The 23,159-nt window shown below is 36.6% G+C and overlaps 1 protein-coding gene, 1 non-coding gene and 1 pseudogene across 3 annotated transcripts; 1 reads left to right on the forward strand and 2 right to left on the reverse strand.

Moving 5' to 3' along the window:
• Positions 1–244: 244 nt before the first annotated feature.
• LOC122002807 lies at positions 245–10,683 on the reverse strand (annotated as a pseudogene).
• A 3,146-nt stretch (positions 10,684–13,829) lies between these two features.
• On the forward strand, positions 13,830–13,912 carry TRNAL-UAA. Its single transcript has one exon. It is a non-coding gene; the product is annotated as a tRNA-Leu (tRNA).
• A 3,519-nt stretch (positions 13,913–17,431) lies between these two features.
• LOC122002811 (ATPase GET3B-like) lies at positions 17,432–21,907 on the reverse strand. 2 transcript variants are annotated; one of them, XM_042558150.1, is made up of 11 exons: positions 21,637–21,906; positions 21,104–21,315; positions 20,934–20,996; positions 20,684–20,794; positions 19,751–19,825; positions 19,578–19,646; positions 19,429–19,494; positions 18,469–18,543; positions 18,296–18,394; positions 17,988–18,122; positions 17,432–17,877 (listed from the first exon to the last, which is right to left on the reverse strand). In XM_042558150.1, the coding sequence occupies exons 1-11, from the start codon at positions 21,770–21,772 to the stop codon at positions 17,740–17,742; spliced, it is 1,179 nt and encodes a 392-aa protein (XP_042414084.1). In that variant the 5' UTR covers positions 21,773–21,906; the 3' UTR covers positions 17,432–17,739. The 2 variants fall into 2 exon arrangements, with proteins under 2 accessions (XP_042414084.1, XP_042414085.1); XM_042558151.1 differs by lacking the exons at positions 18,296–18,394; positions 18,469–18,543 and having other exon boundaries at positions 21,637–21,907.
• Positions 21,908–23,159: the final 1,252 nt, after the last annotated feature.

Below are 23,159 nucleotides of genomic sequence, written 5' to 3' on the forward strand. Positions count from 1 at the left end.
TATGCCTTTGACGAACTTTGTGATTCAGAAACATGTCCAAAGGGTAAAGACACTATTTTCCTGCAAGCACGTTTTAAGTCCTGTAGATTAAACAAATCAAAAGGCTCCTTGATAACTTTGCATGAAAAACATTAAACTGGTGTTATAGTTGCCCACTACAAGCAGCTAGTGCCTAGTGCCTTAAGAGTCAAAAAGAGAATTTCTCTTTAAACACTTCATCTAGCATGTCTCTGAAATGATGAGAGAAAAAAAATCCAATTTAAATTTAATTACTTTACTCAAATCAGGTATGTTTGAACATCCTTATATTGTTTATTTTGGTTTTATTGTTTTACATACACTAAAATATGACTCGCACTAGATCTTCACCCATACAAAGTTGCATGGGCAGATTGAACTAGTTGGTTTGTGCCTGGGCTAACTCGGGTTGGCAACCTTTCTAGCCATCCCTGTTCAGCCTAACCCAGGGACTAAGCTAGGCCGAACACAGCACGGCATAAATGGGGTTAGATTCATAGGCAAACATAAGCTGAGACTTTGCATCTAGACGACTAGTCGAGCAATTCATATTCTGGTGATGATGACAGAAATCTCAAAGAAGAGGGTTGAAGAGCAGAAAGATTTCAGAGCACATAGAAACAATTCCCCTGCATCAGTTTTTCCTCCTATACATGATGATTAAAGCGATGGAGAAAAGGTTGATGACTACTTGGAAGACGACTGTGCCAATGGATTTGCAACTGAAGCAACGAGTGTGGACAGATCTGATCAAGTAGTTCACCTTCTCTAAGATTTGTTTAGAGGAGTACGAACGCAGGTCAGCTTCAGGTTGATGTTGCCACACGATGAAGGATAACAAATGCACATCAGTTTCTCCCAGCAACATCCTTGTAGCTGCTGCATTTTGGCAAAGAGCAAGCAAATTCCTTTAGTAGCAGAGAGCAACCATGACAATACAATAACGACGACTTACACGTCTTTTGAGAAAGAGAGCATGACGAAGAACCATTTCCTTGAACTCTGCAAACTTTTTAACTATTTTTTTACCTCGACCCTGTAGGGCAGGGAAATATCTAGTTCATAGTAAAGATGGGATAAACTGTACAAGCAAAGGAGAAGAAACTTGACGCTGATGGCTGCTAGCAGCGGGAGATTGCGATTTAAATAAACATCACACTTAACAGGGTTCTGTTCCATATCAAACACAGCAACATAATCAATTCTTCCATGGCATACATATCAGTGAAATCTAGCGCAGCTATCAGTCAGATGTTTGTTTGTTGAACTTACCGACCAGCCTACCATTCGAAAAGATTTTGACTATCTTCCATGGCTGCAGATGAAGGTAGAAACATAAACCACGTTTAACAATTTAAACAGTGCCGAGAGATTCTCATGCATACCTGTTAGAGGAAAAGGGTTAACCTATGTGCTTGTGATGGTTTCCATCACCTCGGTGGTTGATCTGAATTAGAGGCTCCAGCAGCGGCTCGAAAAGACATGCTACTTGCTGATCCATTCTCAGCAGGCGATTTACCACCCCATTTTGCTTCTGATTCTAGTGGCTCTAATACATATACACTGCCGTCTGTCATGCCTACGGCCAATTGATTCGGTTCTGATGGATGCGCAGCAATCACTAGTGGATGCTGTCAAAAGAAGTTGGTAGCAACCTTTAGTAGCTGAAGTATTAAGAGACAAATTTGGTTATCTCTCACAATTAGCAACATAGTTAGCAGTTTAACAAAGTCGCTAACATGTTCAGAGAAGGATTTACAAGTTGGTGTCTTTTGGATGAAAGAAACATAGGAAAATATATAAATACATTATGAAAGATAGCCCAAAAAATTAAACTATAAGATGTAGTAAAAGATGGGGACTGCAATTTCATGTGATGCTGAAGAAATGCAAGTTAACAACCAGTTAGGTATGTGCTGCTAAAAGTTGTCACAAAGGCACCAATCTCGAAGCACTCTTAGCGCTTGCAACAAGTAATAGAGTACAAACAACATGATATGATAATTAAACATACCTGAAACTAACAAAATAAGCAGCTGGAAGGATGCGGCGTCTCAGACTGAGGTTGGCAGCACTAAATATACATATGGTGGCATCTAAAAAACTTGCATATATCAACTGATTGTCGCATGAGAATGTTGCATGTGCAATGGGAGCAGAACCCAAACAAGGAGACCACTATAATAGGAAGGTCCAATTTTATATCATAATTCATATGCTACACTATTCACAATCTGACAGAAATACCTGCTTCACAAATTCTAATTTAGTAGTTTCATATAAAGCAATCTGGCTTTCATGCACAGCTAGGAAGTGTATTTGATCTTGATGGAACTGAACGCGTGTCTGAAATGGTTACTGCAGTACACCCAGAAGGAATTTGCAGAAACCTACTTCTCTGTTTCTCCCATCCATCAGTCCCAAACACACAGCTGCAAAGAGTACAGTATGAGCATTAAAAGAGGTGCGCCCATGGCATGCTTCTCACCATAACAAATTCCCAATGGATAAGTCCAAAATCACTAAATTGTGTGCAAATTAAGTATTTATATTACAAAGAGAACAGTCAATAACCTGAGCATCAGCTCCAGATGAGACCAGCATATTCAAAACATTTGAAAAAGCAAGACCAGTAATTCTCTTAGAGTGCCCTCTAAGTTTGCTCTTGACCTGCATAAGCATTAACTCCGAAGTTACAATATTCTTTATCCCACCTATCACAGGCTGTGGTAGTAGAAAAGTACCTCATCAACTCGGACATTATAGATCTGAATAGTGGAATCTTCCATTCCTATAGCAATTATATTATTGTCCTGTGGATGAAATGCAAGAAAAGTTGCCGCAGGTGGAGGTGACATGAATGTTGTCATTGTCTGCCATGAATAACAAATTGGTTAGTCTCAACTTTAACTTAAGTTTTGTAGTGCTATAATGATCCATTTCTAACCTTAAATGTCATCATGTTGAAAAGGGATATCTTCCCCCCTGAAGCTGGCATAACATAAGAATCATTCTTTGAAAGTGCAAAGCAATGGACAGCTTTTCAGGATTTGTGTCAGTAATTTCGTTAGTCATCAATATGCCGCTTGGTGGTTGCCACAACTGAGGAGCAATACCTGTTGTCGCCTACAGATGAAGTATGTAATTAGCAAACTATGGAACAACATTGTATAGTATTACACAAAAGATAGCACTTTGAGGAAGTATTGTTCATGTCTTCACCTTTCCACTCAAATGGTGTTCATTACGAGGCCACTTCCAGTGTCGGAGAATTGCATTTGATGCTAAAGCGAGGATGGCAACACCAGAATTGGTGTAGATCGGTTTTGAAATCTGCAATAAGAAGTTCTAATCATGGCCTTCAAATATCTCTTCTTTACTGCTATACATGAAAATTCATCTTAAATTAACAATGGTCTACAAGAGCAACATATTAGAGCAGGCAGCATATTTATTATGTACATTTACTCTGAAACATTTTCTAAATTTCGAGACTCTTTCTTCTGGACAGATTTGCCATGCAGAGAGACAGTAAAAGTTGATTATGGATATTGTTTTAACTTTTGTTGACATTAAACTTATCAAGAATAAATGGGTGATATTTCAGTTCTACAAATGGCCTTAAATAGTCCACAATTCAGTTCTACAGATAACCTTAAATAGTCTACAAGTGGTAATAGTTTTCCCAACATGGAATTCCTTCCACTTGGTTCTAGATTAGTCCTAGATTATTCAGTGAAGGAAATTGAAAAACAATTTTATGAAAGATTTTTCTACAGTATCTCTCTTAAACAATATGTACAGAGTGCTTGTAGAGCAATCCAACAATAGAAAAGGAAACTAACTAGGCTATCATATCCCATCATGCATGGAATCAGATCCCATGATTTTTTGAATAAGATGATCATCTGATAATTTATAAAATATTTTTAGCTTAATTTCAGAGATATACATGGTTACAAAATCTTCTAACTGTACATTAATCATATTTTCCCACACTCCCCCCTCAAGCTAGTGAATTAGTGTTTATCATTTTCAACTTGAATACAATACTTTGAAACATTGAGTTACTTAACCATTTAGTAACTATATCACTAAGTTGTTCATGTGTAGATATGTAAGGGCACTCTCGAGTTTCTCCATGATGAAGTCTCTGTTAAGTTCAATGTGTTTGGTTTGATCATTTTGTACTGGATTGTTTAGCTATGCTAATCACAAACTTATTATCACAATAAAATTTCATTGGGTCATCCCACTTGATCTTTAAGTCTTCTACAACGATCTTTAACTAAAGTTGTTTACACACCTTGGGTCATTTGTTCCTTGCTCCACGTCATGAGGTTAACCTTCTATTGACCATTTATCCGGTATAATCAACATTTGTATATGCCTCTAGTACTAAACCTCCATTTCTTTTGAACAGAATACCCTTTTCTGCAATCCCTTTGAGATACCATTCACTCAAATGAGCTACTACAGTACTACCAGATGAGCTTTTTTCGAGCTGCATGAATTGTAATAACACTTATTGCGTATACTATATATGGTCGAGTATGAAACAAACAAATAAATAACTTTTCCCAGATGTTACTATTTTCTTATCAACTGTAGCATCTTCCTCTATCATTTTAAATTTGTCAAACCATATCCGTGGTGATTACTTAAGTCTATATGTTTTTTTTTTTTAAATTTACATACAATAATCCAAATTTTTTTCATATCTTGATGGGACCTCGATATAAATTTCTTCTTCTAGTTCACAATGAAAAAATGTATTATTGACACCAAATTGTTGTAACTATTGGATCATTAGGGGGTTAATACTCAATCATTTTAGATTGTTCATTTGTTTATAATTATAATTAGTAGGCAGCGGAAAAACAAATTACAAAATAATAAAACAAAGAACAATGCTATGCCAACGATTTTATATTGTTCATAATCCTTGTTCCTGTCTGAGAGTTATCGGGTGAGTCACCAAGGACCAACTGTCGTGGGGAGGAGTCCTGATGGTCTGGTGGCGAAGCAAGCTTCTGGGATCTCTAAAAGACTTAGCAAGAGATTAGAATGGGGGCCAAGGTGGATCTCAACGCGGTCACTCCAATGCTCAAGTTAGAAATGGGATGGTTGGAAGAAAACCTTAGAAAGTAAAGGTTTGAGATGTGTAATGTGCGTGTACCTACGCCCGCCTAAGAAGACTTTCTTTTATACCTTCTCCTAGGAGGCGCGAACCCCACGTTCAGGTCGTGGGACTGTCATGTGGGTTATCACAGTATCCACATTCCCCACTATTAGGAGGGGGAGCCAGCAACCGTATTAGGAGGTAGGGGGAAAGGGCTGAGCTGCCAAGCCAAGGGAGTTATGCATGACCAAGCTAAGGGAGTTGTAGTTGAGTTAAGGGGGTTGGGCATGGATGAGCTGAGGGAATCAGGCATGACCGAGCTCAAGTAGTCAGGCATGACTGAGTTGAGGGGGTTAGGCGTGGATGTGCTGAGGGAGTCAGGCATGACTAAGCTAAGGGAGTGGAGTCAGGCATGACCGAGATGAGGGAGTAGAGTGTGGCCAAGCTGAGGGTGTCGGGCATACTATTTGTCTAGAAAGCCATTCAATGCACATAACTACCCAATATCTAATAAAAACTATAGAGACCTAGAGATCAAACCTTGCTTGTTCTAAGACTATTTGGGACTTGGGAGTCTTAAAGATCGACATTGAGCTGGTTCACTGACTTCAATAAGCTTCCAGATATTTAATTTGTCTATTGATTCATCAACAATTCTAGGTTTCACATCTACCATGTTTCTGACATCTCCATTATATCAATATCAAAAACAATATTAGCACATTAGTCTATGAAATTCATGAGCTAGACTATACATGAAATATAGCATAGTTTAAAAAAAGTTAAAACTATATTTCAGAACATTGAAAAGAAAATCACAGACCATTCCGGTTATAGCCATAGGTGGAGCAGTTCTATCAGTTATTCCAGAGGTTGTTGCAATATCAGCAGCAGTAGCAGCAGCAGCAGACAATGGGTTTATTATAGGCTGTATCAGAGAGCAGAAATATCATCAAATTCCTCCTTTTTATGTAAAAAGAACAGGTAGTTTTTCCTATTACGATACCTTTGTTATGGTCTCCGAACCAACCCTAGTTGCATCAAAAGAATGATTTTCAAGTGTGCGCATCAAACGAAGTCCATCCCCATTTGCCAAAATTTTAATTCCATTATCATGTGTCGCAACAGCCAAAAGTGTTCCTTCCTTGTTGAATCTCATCCTTGGACTTGCCTAAAGTTACAAGTTGATACATTGTATCTAAGGCTAAGTATTGAAAAGTATTGAAATATGAATTCATCTTTTTGAGAGATTACTGGTAAGCCACCATCAGCATCAAAAGTTGTCAGTAGATTGGCATTATTCATATCCCAGAACTTGATCATGAATTCATCACCGGCTACCAAAAACCGGTTCCTTGTGGTGTCAAATTGCACAACTTCTGAAGAACATTTTCGGAAACCTTGGTAGGTCCTCTTCACTGCTCCTTCACTTTCATTCCACTCCACAACGAATGTTTCTCCTTCTTTACTAGTTCCACATGAAAAGAGCCTACATAAAATGAGGAAATACAAAACAAAACAAAAAATGTCAGCAGAGAAAAGAGAGCCAATAGATACTTATTCCGCAAAATAATCCAGTGCTCTAAAAACACACCTGGAACCATCAGCGCTATAAGCCATTGTTGTACACCAGTTCCCTGGAGCATTATAATCCGCCCTGGAACCCAAATTGTCATACAACCATGCCTTTATTTTTCCATCTACTGCTGTTGAAAAGATGAACTGCAAGTAAAAGAAGCAAAAAATAAAAGAATAATAAACCTTAAACAATTCCCAAGAAAAAGTCAACATGTGAATCAATGGTTAAAGAAGAAAGCAATTCTACAAAAGCCAAAATAGTTAAACTACCTGAATGTTCTCCTTTGTTCTACTTGTGATGTGGGCAAACAGAGTAAACAGGTGCCTCGTGGCCTTCAAAGGTGTACGGTTTGGTGCCACTAGTTGCATCCCACACCTAAAGTACCACAAAGTTTGATAAAAAAAACTTCAAAATGACAAGCAAAAATAAAAGAGAAAATCAGAGTTCTATGTCAACCCTAATTGTCTTGTCATCTCCACAGGTTATTATTGAAAGCTGCTTATTAGGATGAGCAAATGCAATATCATTGACACCACCAACATGTGCATCAATCTGTCATTTGAATGTCAGAAAAAATCCATAATAAGATTAAATGAAGCAAGGAAATGCTTTAAATGCTCTAGTGCTCTCAAACCTCCAAGTGTTGTTTGATAACATCAGCACCATGATAAGAATATATTTGCACTATGTGCCTTGAGTAAGCAGTACCCACACAATAATAAGGAATCTTACTAAAAAAAAAGTTACTGATAGTCATCTTTATTTTGCAGTGCAGAATTAGCTCACCAAACAAGGAGCCGTCTGGACTCCATATTATGCGATTAACTGAAACAACAGGATCCTTAACCAAAGAAGCCTGAGTGACATAAAGAGGATGTCAGAAAAACAAAAACAGGAGTACACCACACAACCTATGTTAACATACTATGGTACAAGTTTATCGATCTTCTGTTACTAAAACCTTTTACAAGTGAACCATGGAAGTGTTGACATCTAATATGGAATGGAGAGGTAGAAGAAGAGTCAATTATAGCAGGACACAACAATACAACAGTGCATAATATCAGTAAATGGAAGCATACCTGCACGGGATAGGAGAAGAGTCAATTATAAGAGGACACAAGAATAAAACATTGCATAATATCAATAAATGGAAGTCATACCTGCAGGGGCATGGAGCAAGTTCCGAGATCCCAAACCTTGAAGTTCTTCAGAACTAATCTCTCCCTAGTGCCAACATCCCATAATGCAATATCACCAATGTTTGTACCAACTATGATATATCAATAAAGAAACCAAACTCAAAAAGAGAAGACCAGAAGTGCTAATATCTAAAAAAATAAAGGCAAATAATAGTTTACTGAAAAGTAGTACCAAGAAGAATGGTCTGCTGGATTGGGTGAAAATCCATGCTCATAGGGTTTGATCCTTGGCTCAGTGTTTGCACAACAGTTTTAGGCAAGTCCTCCAGGGAGAATGTAGCCGGTTTATGGTTCTAAGGATAGGAAACTGGCAGTATATTGACAGGCAGATTTACCTGAATCATATAGTTCAGGCTAACAAATAGTTAGGATCACCTAACAATCAAAAGAATCAAACATAGCCAAAAGAGAAATAACTTTAGAGTAGAAAATGCCAAAAGACCTCGTCAGAAATCCCAAGGGGCCTTGCTCTTTTAGATACATGGTCAAAATCTACAAATGCATACTCAATAGAAGGGTGGGCTGTTGAAGGAGTCCTCGGATGCTTCAGAATTGCAACTTCATTCAAAAGAAAAACCATCATTTGTGTCAAATTGTTATTCATAATAACATCCTAGACTCGCTAGCATAATCCACAATATTGCTGGGATTTGTAGATGCATTCAACCCAATAGGTCCGCTAGAGACAGCTGAAATGCTGAATGGGTCACAGCTGAAGGATTAGACATCCAACCAGCAAGGGGTGTAGGAACTGGTGTTGGAGCAAATTGAAAAGGCTGAAGAGGAAACACATTGTGGGTGTAAGTCAAATCTCAATAGAAGAATATGATAAAAATAAATATACGAAAATTACCCCATGAGCACCCAATGGAGGAAAACTTCCTGCTTTTGGCATGGCTCCAAGAAGTGGATTGTTTGGAGCAAGTGCACCATTTGGTTGCCCACATGAATGGTCATCAAAAAGAGTTTTGATATCTGGATTTGGCCTAGGGTTCTTGCACAACTGATGTTGCCAGTTTAAACTGCCAATAGTAAACCAATTAGTGGCTCAAATACAAATGAACAAACCCCAGATAGTCCAAGAGTTAAAAGTTGAAACAAACTGATCAGAATGCTAAATGATAAAGATTTCCGAGCACTATAGAAAGTTTACCTTCACAAACTATTATATTTGCCATGTTCCTCTTTAATAAAGTATTGCTAATGAAAAAGTGTAAGCAATTAAAACTCACAATAACTTTGCCACATTGATAATGTACTAGCCATTACTTGCAAAAGTTTATATAATACAGAATCCAATGATAAGCATTCTTATGTTTCCTAGTATTCAATGTCATATACTCCAAACATTTTTCATTGATTTCTGCAAATCCAAGCTATGTGAAAAATGTCAAAAAAAAAAAATACCATTCTGTAGCACTTGAGATTCTAACAAGTCTCGCATAATCGCATATTTGCAAGCTTAACTAAATCATGCTACGTGGATTCCATAAAATGTCTGGGTGTCACAATTATTGAGGAGCACAAAGAGAATCACTTTATGGTTTAATGTGCAAAATGGAAAAATATAGAGAAGAAGGATGCGCGGCAAGACGGCAACAATTCTAGAAAAGGAATCCAAATGAGAAGTCAAGAGAACAGAATCAAACAAACTAAAGATTATATTATCTGGAACTATTTGAAATACAAAGATCTAAAGGTTTGCAGGGTTAAACAACCAATAATTTACTCGGAAGAGAAACCACAGGAATTCTTTTTATATTGTAAGATAAACACCAAACTTTATCGCATAGGATCATCAACTATGAAGATAAAACAATTGTGACCTTCACAAGATCATGCTTTGGATTATTTTCCCATCTCTTCAGAAACATATCAGTGTGCAAAATCTAAGGTATGGTGAGCTACAGAGACAATTATAAGAACTTCTTACAGTCTTACCTCTGGTTAATCAACCCACGCAGCCTAGAATATTTTAGGTTTGGAAACTGCAGTTTATCTTGGAACAAGGGGTTTGCTTCAATCAGCTTCTTAAGTTCAACAAGCATGATTGACCTTGCTGATTTGGTATCCCCATACTTTGAAAGTTGCTCATTTTACCTGAAAAGCAAGGGTGCTGGCCACATGAGAAAAAAGTAAAATATTGAAATATATCTATATATACTAAATGAATTTCAAACCTGAAGTTTTCTAAAATCAAAAGTTGAGTGATTTCCTTAAATAGCTCTTCATTAAATGAGGCAAAGGCCTTCAAATCCTTCACAAGGATTTCAACTGCCTTTGATCGGTCATGCCTACGAAAGAAAATAAGTTTGAGAAAACCAATAATCAGAAATATTGATATATAACGCCAAAAACTGAAGCCTACCTGTCCAGCGCTTCGAGATACTTCTGCTTCCGTATTTCAAAGAAAATTTTCATAGAGTATCTATTGTCATCAACCTTGGTAAATCCAGAGAGATACTTCTCAACACTATCCCAATTCCCATTCTGCACCTCGTCCTCAAAATATTTCATATTGAAATAGAACCCAGACTCCTGCTCAAGCCTGTAGCCAAACCACAAATGTTTGATAAAGGAGTCAAACAACATCACAGGTAAACGCTAATCCTTCAGTCAAAAATTCAAACTTCAAAAAAAAAAAAAAAAAACAACAACTTGTGAACTGTTTCCTTGAACTTCTCCTCATCAAGGAATTGCTATATCAGAAACACCAACTCTCTACTAAGTGATGACATCGCGTCCCGCTCGTCTCCTCCTCCAACCCTAATTATCACACAAGAAAAATAAAACAATCATATCTTCCCGACGGTATCCAAAACACACAAAAAAACGATTTGGAGCTATTCCGAAAGTCCAATATCAAGAAAAACTCAAAGTTAAGCCTCTGTCCAAAGCTAAACAACAAGCATGAATGAACAAGGCACCGACATATACCGCCAAAAATACTTCCTTAACTTCAAACAAGATCCGAGTCCGGCATCGGAGAGGACTCGACGCCTAGGGCTCCCACAGATTCTTACTACCACGCCAAAAATGGAGAATCAAGAAACACGAGGTGAAAGGCAGGCGAAAGTTGGAGAACTTTCAGGGACGAAAAAAACGGAAGCCGTAACTTTTACCCGACGATTCCAACTCAAAAGGGGGAAGATCCGGGAGGGTATCCGAGCTCACCTCGGAGATGAAGAAGACCGGGGTCGGGTGACGGCGTCACCGGAGACAACGATCGATCCGAGCGAGGCGAAGACGGTGCACCAATAATTTAGATCGCAGACTGCTCCCTTCCCCGGGCAGGAAAGGAAGGAAAAACGAACTAGAGATCGCTCTGCATCGGGGACGCCAGCGGGCCGCATTTAAAGGCTGATGAACACAGATTTGATAAGTCTACTGACTTATCAACTTATAAGCACCAGAAATTATGAAGACGGTTGATAAACCAACGGAAGTCTGGGAAAACTAATGTTCACGTTGGATTAATAAGCCAACAACGAGAGTGGGTCCCGCCTCGCATTTGAGGATACTTTCCTCAAGATTAGCCGGGTGATTTCAAACAAGAAGGACAACTTTGACCAATAAAACAAAAGCACGTAAGCTTAAGGTCCACAAGGCTTGCTGAGGACAAGCGGTGATCTGCGATTCCTGGATTGGCTCTGCACGCATCTTGGAGAAACGTCTGTCGGCTGACCTGGCGGATTTCAATAAATCTCTCGATAACCTAATAAATTTAATAATAAAATAAAAAGTGTCCCTCTTTACTCTTTAATTATAAAACGTAAATTATTTTAAAAGACGATTTGGATTACTCTAAATCCGTATCTCTCTATATTAATGGCCAAGATAAGTGACCTGGATGCCCAATGGCAGTATTGACCTATCTTGACTATAATCCGGGGTCCAGTTGATGATTAAATTGATTTTACTTTATCACTCCTTATATTTTGGATTTTTATGACTTTTAGCCCTGATAATAATTTTAGTCAAGGTGGACTATGATTCCGGGCTCCGCCAGTGCTAATGCCCCTAGTCACGACGGTGTGATAAGTAAAGGATAGGATGGTATATTTATGTAATGATGTAATGAGATTTTGATATCTTTTCATAAGGTATATCAAATATCCATGATGTTTAAATTAATAGTGTTATTGGACCGTCTGTAGAATTTATTTGTACCTTTTAAATTTATCCAGTGGTTAATATTGATCATCCATCTCAAAAATTAATCCGATCACAAAAATTAAATAGCTGGTTAAAAATATATATATATCCTGATGCATATATTTTATAAATGATATTATTTCAATGAATAAGACTTTTGAAACAGTGAATGTTAATATATAAAAGTTCAAGGTTTTTAAGTTTAATAGTAGAATAAAATATATAAAATTTAAATTTAATAGTATTGGGCATAATAAAATAATTGTTAAAATAGAAGATATCGAGTTATATGTAATTAAAAGATTTAAGTATTTAGAATCTTTTTTATAAAAAAAGATGTTTTATGTATGATATAAATGATAATTAAAATGCAGGAGAGTGTTAGATATTTTTTATTATCATGAGGTACATGTAAAGTTTAAAAATAAAGTTTTAGAAAATTTAGTTAGATCTACTATATATATTATATAAAGTTGAATATTGAGCTATCAAGTAAGTACACGAATAGAATATGAAAGTTACAAAGATAAGAATATTAAGATGAGTATGCAAATAACATAGAGATTATTGTATTGATATATAATTAGATGATCAAAAATGTCTTTGTTAGGTGATATGACATTAATCAAGAAAGAAACTTTTTTTAAAAAAAACTTAATTAATAATAATAAAATATAATAAAAAAATTTTGCGTATCCATATATAGAGAATCTATCACTATATAATATATGAGAAAAAATCAATAAAATAGGTACTACAGCTCATAAATTCAATAAAATAAAGACAAAAGATATCTTAATATATCTTAAACTTATTAATTTAAAATTATTATCTTTATAATTTAAAAACTATTCAAGAAGAAAATGTTGGTATCCTTTGAATATCCCGTAAGTTTTGAAATATTACACGTGCCAATTGCCTTTTGGGTTCATCAGAAATTAATCTTAAAATTTATTAGAGTAAATATTCATACGGGTATAAACTACGCTAACTTGTGGAGGTTTTATTATATTGATATTTAATTCAAATATGTCAACAACTCATCAAATTATCAAATTATGTAAAAATGAAATTCATTATCCTTACCGTCCTCCTCCTAACAACTATCTCAGGAGGGAGTACATCAAAAAAAATCAAAGTTAATCATCACATAAGAGAGTAATCCTTTAGTCTTTATCAGTTAATGACTCAATAAAGAAGTTTATAACAATGCTTTTGATCTTTTCGAAATGTGTTGTATTTTAAAATTTTTCAAATTTCACATAATTAGGAGAGATTCACCTCAAAGGTTTTTAAGAAATAACTATCTGATTCATCCACCACAATCTAATAATTTATTTATATGGTTCATGTCACCTTACGAATATAGCCGAGTTAATACACGGATGACAAAGATATTTCATTAGGCAAGAGTTTGACAAAGTTCATTGTCCTAAGGATTAAATGCTCGCTCATCTAGAAGAGCACTTAAGACGAGTTAAATCAACTTTTTTATTTCATTGTTTACAATGGTTCATGTCTACATAAATAACTATAAAATTTCAAAATTGTGTAGTTCCTATCGGATTGAAATCATAACAACCAAACTTTAAATTTTTCTTTTTTTAACATTTACGGTCTAATTTATCAAAACAATATCATTCAAAACCAACAAAACTAAGATACCGTATTTTGAATATGTCTAATGAATGTATAAGTGTAAAAAAAGAATAATTAGATAAATAAAATAAAAAATGAATTTCTCTTTATTATGGCTAGTTTGCCCGAGTGGTTAAGGGGGAAGACTTAAGATCTTCTGCACATAAGTGCGCATGGGTTCGAACCCCATAGCTAGCAAAATTTTTGAAAAATTATATTTTTAAATCATGTATTTTAGGCTATCTAGTGAAGTTCAAATAACTAACTATCCTTTTATATTTGAATATTATCAATTAATAAAATTTTATTTTGTCTCATATAAATGTAATATATTCATCACTTTTAAAAGTATATTTGTTGAAAATTATAAAAAATTAAAAAGTAAATGATGAACATAAATTACCCATTAAAAGATTTATATTTCATTAGCTTGTAGGATTACTTTTTCTCTAGACAAGTACTTCATCTTAAGCTAGAGCTTTTTCCCACAATTTTTTTTGTACCATGGCGGTTTGAAGACCATGAATGTTGTCTCACGAAATGTTAAATAAATCTCGATCAAGGGTGCCATCTTTAGCTAGTGAATTTGGTTGGAATGTAGCAGTCATTTTTGAAGGCTTCTCCCCATCTTTGCAAAATGGTTAAACTAGTATTAGGGATCTTGTATCATTGTTGCTCAACTTATGGCTAAGCTCTAGTTTCTTCTATTTCTTTGTCCACTCTCTATTTGATCTCTACCATTTCTCTTCTAAAAATAGCTTGAATGACTCTTCATTTTCTTTAAAATCATTTCGATTTTGCCATCGACAATACTTATTATTGGATAAAAATAATAATCTGTCGGAGATATTTAAAACTTTATCAAATTTAAATTATACAAAATTAAATTCAACTTATTTATAGAAATGATCTGAGTTATACAAGTCGAGCGGACAATCAAAAGATTGGCCGATCGGGCAGACAGGTCGAGCAGGCAGTCTACAGGTGAGCGATCAACTCGTCGTTTGAGTCGCATAGCAGAGAGGTCGATCGGATAGTAAGAGCGAGCAAGTTTGATCGAGCAAAGCAACCGACCGTGCAGTGAGGACGATCGGTCGTGCAAGCGTGCCGAGTGAGTGGTAGATAAAGTGAGCAGAAAGGTCGAGCGATCGACTGAGTGGCCAGTCGGGTAAGCAGTCGAGCGATCGACTGAGTGGCCAGTCGGGTAAGCAGACAAGCCAGACGAGCAAATAGGCCGAGCAAGAGGTTGGGTGAGAAAATAGGTCGAGCGAGAGGCCGTTCGGGTGCTGAGAGGCTGGGCAGGCGCTGTAATCGGGCGAGCGATATATGCGAGCTACCGAACGAGCTATGAGGCCGGGCGAGCGATGCGAGCGGCTGAACTTGTGAACCGAGGCTTGCAATATGCAGTTTTCTTGAAATATATTCAACCCACCTCCGGCTATGTTTATAGGTTTTCTCGGGTCGTCTGTTTCTTAGGATAGAACGGTGAATCGTGATTCCCACCAAACACTGATGGTTACGGAAAATTAAAAGGTACCCAACTGTTATCATGAGCACTCCGCTGAGCAAGAGATGCATGACAGAGGAGAAGCACAGATTAATGGGGAACATAGGTGGAGAGCCTATTCTCGGAAAATGTCGAAAGATGGGTCTGGATGATTCTAATTCTGATCTTAAGATGGATCTGGGTGAACTTAATTCTAGACAGTTATTACCTAGTTAAGGAATAAAAAAATGAGTAAAATAATAAAAAAGACATAATTATTAGAACGGTAAAGAGTATGTTTTTTTTTATTTTTAAAATAAGAAATTAAAAAAATAATTACATCATATTTCTTGATGTGCCACTCTTAATATAAAGACGTACGGGTCTTGATCGAACATAGCAACGTGACAGTAGCTAGCATAGGTTGGGAGATGTCTCCATGAGCATATCACTAGTAACATGGTAAATAAATATTAATAAAAAAGTGAAATTTATCATCTTACCGTCCTCCTCCCTAACGACTGAATTAAAGTTAACCATCATAGAGTAATTTTTTAACCTTTATCGGTCAATAATTCAATAAAAAAATGATTAATTAAGTTGGATAACATCAAATCTGGAATGACCGGCTCAATTCCATGAAAATTTCCTATCGGCCATAAGGGTAAATCAAAAAGTGCTCGTAACAAACAACCCAGGAGTCCAATATCCTTTAGTTACGTGTCCCATTTGGAGAAAAAATTCTTACAGATTTACTATAGTTGGTGACTCGAATTACAAGTGTCTGAGTGATAATTTGAATATCCTACTGCTGTATCATAACCCTGGGATAAGTCAATAATTCAATAAAGAAGTTTATTACAATGATTTCGAAATATGTTGAATTTTAAAACTTTTCAAATTTCACATAATTAGGAGAGATTCACCTCAAAGGTTTTAAAAAAATAACTATCTAATTCATCCACCATAAAATAATAACTTATTTATATCGTTCATATCGCCTCACGAACATAGCCAAGTTAGTAAACGGATAGCCGAGTTAGTAAACGGATGACAAAGATATTTCATTAGGCAAGAGTTTACACAGAGATCATTGTCCTAAGAATTAAATACTCACTCATCTAGAAGAGCACTTAAGGCAAGTTAAATCACTTGTTTGCTTCATTGTTTATTGATCCGGTGGTTAAGACAGAGGATTCCATTGCGAGGGGTCAACGTCACGTGGAGATCAAAGGGTCGGGGGGCCCATCGGCGAAGGGTGAGCCGATCGGACTTGGGAGAAAAGACCGATCGGACCACCGATGAGCATCCAACAGTAAGAGGTGCCCTGACAGGGGCCGGAGTTCCGACGCTTAGTTGAAACAATAGCTAAGAGCCGAGCGGAAGGCTTCAGAGAAGATAACATACTACTAACAGTCCTTACGTAGTACTCGCCCGGAAGTCTCCCCAGCAGGAGGAAGGCCATGACGGGCGTGCCGTCCGGCCGGCGCAGGAGAGGAAGGCCGTCCGGACGACGCTCTTCGAGCCGGCCGGTCGGACAGACGTCCCAGCCGGGCGGTGGGTAAAGGACAGGAACATCTTCTGACAGCCGTCAAGTCCTATAGCTAGGCCATACTCCAAGTCTGACAACGAAGTATTCTGTTGTCCCATCGAAGACGTGATTGGACTGTAGCAGTATGGCGTCAGGTAAGCTCTCTGACAGGCACGTGCCGAGGTATGGGCTGCGGACATGTACGCGCCTCGGTGGACGTGTAGTAGCTCTTTCACCGCCCTATATAAAGAGCCGCAGACTTCGCCGGAGGTACGCATTCTATAAGCTTTGGAGCCACCTTCTTTACTACTTGCTTGCCTGACTTGAGCGTCGGAGGGTCGCCGCCGGGAACCCCTTCCCGGCTAGACTTCTGTGCGGGGTCGTCGGAGCTTCGTACGACCAGTCGAAGACCCGCATCAGCAACCGAAAAACATCACGTGCTCAGCGTCCGTTGAGTCAACTGTTCGGACAGGATCATTTATAATGGTTCATGTCTACATAAATAACTACAAAGTTTCAAAATTTTGTAATTCCTATCGGATTGAAGTCATAACAACCAAACTTCAAATTTCCATTTTTTTTTACATTTATCAAAAACTACGATACCGTATTTTGAATATGTCTAATGAATTTATCGATGATGTATTTTGAATATGTCTAATGAATTTATCGATGATTAATGTAAAAAAGAATACTTAGATAAACAAAATGAAAAATGAGATTCTCTTTTTCTCCGAGTTGATAAACCTTCGAATGTGCTAATCAGTTGCACCACAAAGGCAATATATATTTATGTCCTTATAAACTTGTTTCGAGGAAGGGCAAAAAGTGAGGGTTGGGGGTATTCTTCAACAAGGTTTGAATCTCTATCTCATGTGAGGTACATAAAATGCCACCATGGATTTCTGGTATTCTTCATAGACTTCGATTGGCATCCATGAAGCGATGGCTTTGCTGCTTAGTAACATGATGTTGCGCTAGGACGAAATCCACAGTTCGAATATGTGATCATTTCCATACTATGTCCCCCATAAACCTTAGGGCAGGAACACCTCTGATTTCCACATCAACCAGCGGTGCTTGGATTAACTTCAATCCTAGCAGCTCGGGATCATTATAGATCATTTCAAGCGCACGCATTTGATCCTGTTCAAAAAGATATCATGACATGAGAGCGAGGTATAGAGATAGACATGATCACATAAAGTCGAGGAAAAATAAACATAATTCTCGATACTGTGGGTTTTTCATTTTACCTTCCTTTTCATGGCACAAAACTTGCAATCAACAGCAGATGGTGGGAGAACCTGATTGACGACAAGCCTCTTGACTGGTACATTTTCTTTCTTCAATGAAGCACGCAGTCTTGATGACTCGCTGACGGCCATGACCTTCAGTAAGATAAAGTTTATTGAATATAATGCATAAGAAACTCACATGTTTGCCAACATTAGAACAATAAAGTTGAAGGACCAAGTCTGTAGCTACTACCTAAAGCGCAAGGCTGATACCCGTAGTACAGAGAATGAAAAAAATATGGATTTAATTTAAGGCAACATCTTACTGTTGGGATTGTGACGATAACGAATTCAGTTGATTCAGTGTCACGGAAAAGCTCCCGCACTTTTATCATCCTCTCCCTTAGTTGCTTAAGTTTATCAGCCTATGCGAGTACACAAAATAGAAGTTAAAGGTATTGCTAGACGTAGTTCTGCTTTGCCTCTATAGCAAACTTACAGCATCCTGCTTTGGTTCTTCTTGTCCAAAAACAGATTTAATAGCCGATGTTGCCGAAGATATCTTTTCCCTTAGCTGGGAAAGTACACAGCAGCATATTTTTCGAAGAAGCAAAGTAGAATAATGTCTTATTTCAGGTAAATAAAAAATTTGAAACTTATGGATGTGCCTTGTTAGTTCTAACTAATAGCATACACTTATGAACTAGCAGGTAGACACGAAAACATTGAAGTATGGTCAAAAGGCATGAGTAGTGTTAAGCATTATCTCCTGATATTTGGAAACCAAGAGGACGAAGTTCAGAATGGGCTAAATCAAAACCCCAAGTTGTAAACCCATGACAAAGCTAACCCATGCATATCAGAACATAATGTTGGATGAGATGACAGAAAAGGCATGAACTTTATGTGCAAGGTGGGAGAAACCTACATATAGTTAGTTATCCAAACAATATGCCCCAGCAAACTACACGTCCGATGATTGTATGTGCAATCCCATCAAACATGGAGTTTTGGCCTTCTTATCCTCATTCACCTTTTTCGTACCTTTCAAACATGAAGGTTATAGCAACATAAGTTGTTCGTTAATCGTTACCATTCACCTTCTTAATTCAACACAAACAAACATGATCTACAAACAAGTTAATTCAGCAAAGCATCAAAAGAATCATGATAATCATCAGCCCTACTGCAACAAAACTGATCATAATATATATTCAAACCCCGATACACTTGGAAATACGAAGTTCATAGATTTAAGCATAGAATAGATCCAATATTATTACTAGTGGAACATGCTAATATACTGAAACAGAGTCCATTTATGCCACATTGTTTTATTATTAATAATAAATCAACAAATAAATAGATAAAATAATTTCAGGTAAAAACTAAGGTGTATTTGACAGGAATGTAAAAGACTGTGCTGAACATAATCAAAGTGTCATTCTAGAAAACGTACCTTCAAAATTTTGCCAATTGAAGCATCCAAAAAGTCTGGCAAGGATAACAACCGAAGAGTATGGCCCTGTAAGATATTACAATCAAACTTCCAGGAAAAACAAGAAAGAGCACCAGGAATAGATCCCCCCTTCAACTGAGTATGCTTACTGTTGGAGCAGTATCAAAAACAATACGGCTGAAACTATTGTATTCTGGTGCTTCAACAAATTGCATAACCTTCAACAAGAGTATACACGCTTAGTTTTCTGTAAGTCTTAAAAAATTGTTAATCAACAGCCCCTTTATACTCAGAACTACATATTTTGGCATATTATCCATACCTTTGAAATTGCAATAGCTTCATCTAATCCTGGAGGGGGAGTGTCCAACAACTCTCCTAGTTTAAGCTCTCCTAGCTATACCAATAAGAGGATATATACAAGTTAACCCAAATGAACCTATTTTAGTGAGTGAACTGACCAACAGAAGAATACCATCTTTATCCGAAAAAGGATACTATAAAAAAAGATTAATTTGATTCAAGAAAAAAAACAGGCACATCACATGCATCATTGACACAGGTTATTATGATTTAAATAAATTAAATACTTCAGCAGCTACTTCATTGAGTTTTTTGACTTAATATTAATAAGGTATTTAATAGAAACACATATTGTGTGCTTATTCTGATAATTCAGCTTTGTTGACAATAAAGAATCAAAGATCATAACAGTTTTGTATAGCTTTAGATTTTCTTGGACTCATTTTGAATCTTTTTGATAACTGTAGAACAACTGAGATAATCTGTATGAAGTTTCATATGAATAAGCCTTATCCAAACAAATTAGTGAAAAATTGTACAGAGATATTTCACATGGCTAAAAATTGGCGGGTGACAGATTTTGGAGTTCTTCCTATTTTTCATTGTTCATGTCGAGCTCAATTGATAAGAATTGATTGTTAGGAAAATTATTTAAGATTCTAATGAAGCTCTGCCAAATTTTATTATTTTCTCAACCCAGATAATTGAAGCTGATAATTATGCAAACTGACTGATACAACTAGCTATTTATCCAATATAAAATTACCTTCAGAACAAAAATTCTTTTTTATTTAATGATTCATGTGAAAGTGGAGCATAAGTTGCCATTGGATTATAGAGCCTCAAATGTGAGGGATTCTGTAACCAGATCAATTTGTATGACTGTATTCATGAATATTTTAAAAGTCCACCTCGGAAAAAATAAAATCTAAGTATTAAGATAGCGTTGCACCTGTTCAACAAGCATTCCAAGACCCATACTATCCATAAAATCCTTAACCCCTGAACTTCCACTTGTTTTATTTGCAGAACGAAATTCTTCCCTTGCTTTCTCAGGATTTATCTGTAAACAAAATACACAACTTACATTTGTCTACTACAAGAATGACAATAAAGAAGCATAAAGGTATACTTATCAGCCTAGGAAAATTTAGAAGTTCAATTCCGAATAAATAAACTAATTTGGTCGATTTTGTGCTTACTTCAAGTGCAAACAATGGTCCATCCAGCCCATCCACAGGCATCAAGGTTCCTCCACTCAAATCCTAAAATAGCCACATATTCAACACTAATTACCACAACACAAATGAATTAAAAACTGTAGTTGGATTCTAAAATTCAAGCAAAAGAAGAAGCACTGATGATTGCATACCTGTGCAAATGAATCGCTTAATGAATGAGCAGGATCTGTAGACACGACAATGGTGGGATGACCATTATTGGCGAACTTAACAGCTAGAGAAGCCGCACAGCTCGTCTTTCCTACACCCCCTTTACCCCCAAGCATGTAGTATTTTCTCTTAGTACCAGCAGCCATCTCATCAAACCCTGCCACATCTTGCTCAGTGGAAGCTACCGCTCTCACTGTAGACAGTGCGCATATTAACTGAATGAGCTCCTCGACACCAATTTGGAAAGATCCAATTTTCTGCAAGAAACTACTGCAACAATACGACTCGACGAGAGAAAAAAAAGGCGAAATGCAAACTTGAGAAGGGAAAAAAGGCGGGAATGAAGAAACATCGAATATTTGACATTTAATTAAAGGAATCGACTCTCTCGAGCCCTAAACACTGGTGTAAGGCATCAAATTAGAGAGAGACCAAAGGAACAAACTTTCAGCCCTAAGGCTATTACTCGCTAAGAATCTTCACTGTTGAAACAGAGGAAATCAAGAAAAAAAACCTCGCAGGGAGCGATGGATGAGGAGAAATGACCGCAGGCGAGAGACGGCGGGAAACGCCGCCGGCCGAAGCAACGATCTGCCAGAGACCGAGAAGGAGTAGCGGCAAGCGAGTTGGGGAGAGGGAGACAGCAACATGTTAGCTCCGTAGGAGAAGGTCGAGGAGGGTGAGGCCGAAGGGAGCAGAGGAGACAGACGACGACGGGTTCCCTACGCCATTCGGCAGGCAAAGAGCTACCTTCGTCTATCCGCCACCTGAATCGGATTCGGGTTCCGGAGAAGGAACGAGTCCGGGTTGTCTCGATCCATTTAGATTTCAAGTGATATTTTTTAAAATCATATACATTTTAAATTGTATTTTTAAAATTCATGTAATAAGTTTTTAAAAAATTATAGTAGAAGTTATGGTAGAACTAATATAATACTTATCTTCATATCTACACATTTAATTTAGTTCAAATTCGATTCAATTTTAATTTAACTTTCTTATTTTATATCTACGATTTAGTTTATCCATTTATTATTATATATTTTATTTTAAAATTCAGTATTTTACATTTTAAATCGTGATATTTTCTCGTAGAAGCGGTATCAATGGATAACTTAGGTCATGAACTTCTTAAATATATGATCAATTTCAATTTTCAACATTGAATGATGATAAATCAATGTCTCGAATGTGAGAGGGGGCGGTCGCATCTCCTCTCCTTAAGGTGGCTACGCCACCCCTTTTATATATATATATATATATATGGTATTTTTTTTATTTTTAAATGTAAATTAGTTGATAAACTAGTCTTGTACTTGAGAGGGTGTTTTATTTTTATTTATTAAATTATGAGAGGTAAAGTAAAAGGTTGGTAAATAATGAGGTGCAAAATGAGTTTTAATCTTTATTTAATTTATTTAATTGAGGAAATGCTTTTGAAAAAATTAAATATTTATTCCATTAATTTAAATACATATGTGATTTTTAATTTTCAACGATTATTATAATACACAGACTATTTATTTATTGAAAATAGTGGTGTTATAGTGAGGTGGACATTGCCCATAGTCTATCATTTGGTGGAACGAGATGAGGAGGACTGATCCATCATATTAGTGGATTGGAAAATCCTTAATCTAATTTAACTTAAGACAGATTGTGGACTCGACGAGCTAACCTATGAACCCATCGAAAAATAAAAAAAAATTAAAAAAATATATATAAAGATTAAAAAAATTAAGTTTAAATTACATATTAAGCGAGTTAAACCCACGAGTTTATTAAAATTTTCAACTTTAGGAGAAAAAACATTATTTTTTTTCTAACTCATGAGTCAACCCAAGCTTGTCGCGGATTGACCTATGTAGATTACGGGTCTAAGGGACTCGGCTTGCCTTGACATACTTTAAATAGATTGATAAAATTTTAATTCAATATATTTAAATTATTTATTGGGATGAACCAACTCGATAAATCCAATTTAAATTGACGGATCTAATTCCCGAGGCTTAGGATTCATTTGGATAAGATGGGAGG

The sequence above is a fragment of the Zingiber officinale genome, chromosome 7A, assembly GCF_018446385.1.
Source record: "Zingiber officinale cultivar Zhangliang chromosome 7A, Zo_v1.1, whole genome shotgun sequence".
NCBI classification, from domain to species: Eukaryota; Viridiplantae; Streptophyta; class Magnoliopsida; order Zingiberales; family Zingiberaceae; genus Zingiber; species Zingiber officinale.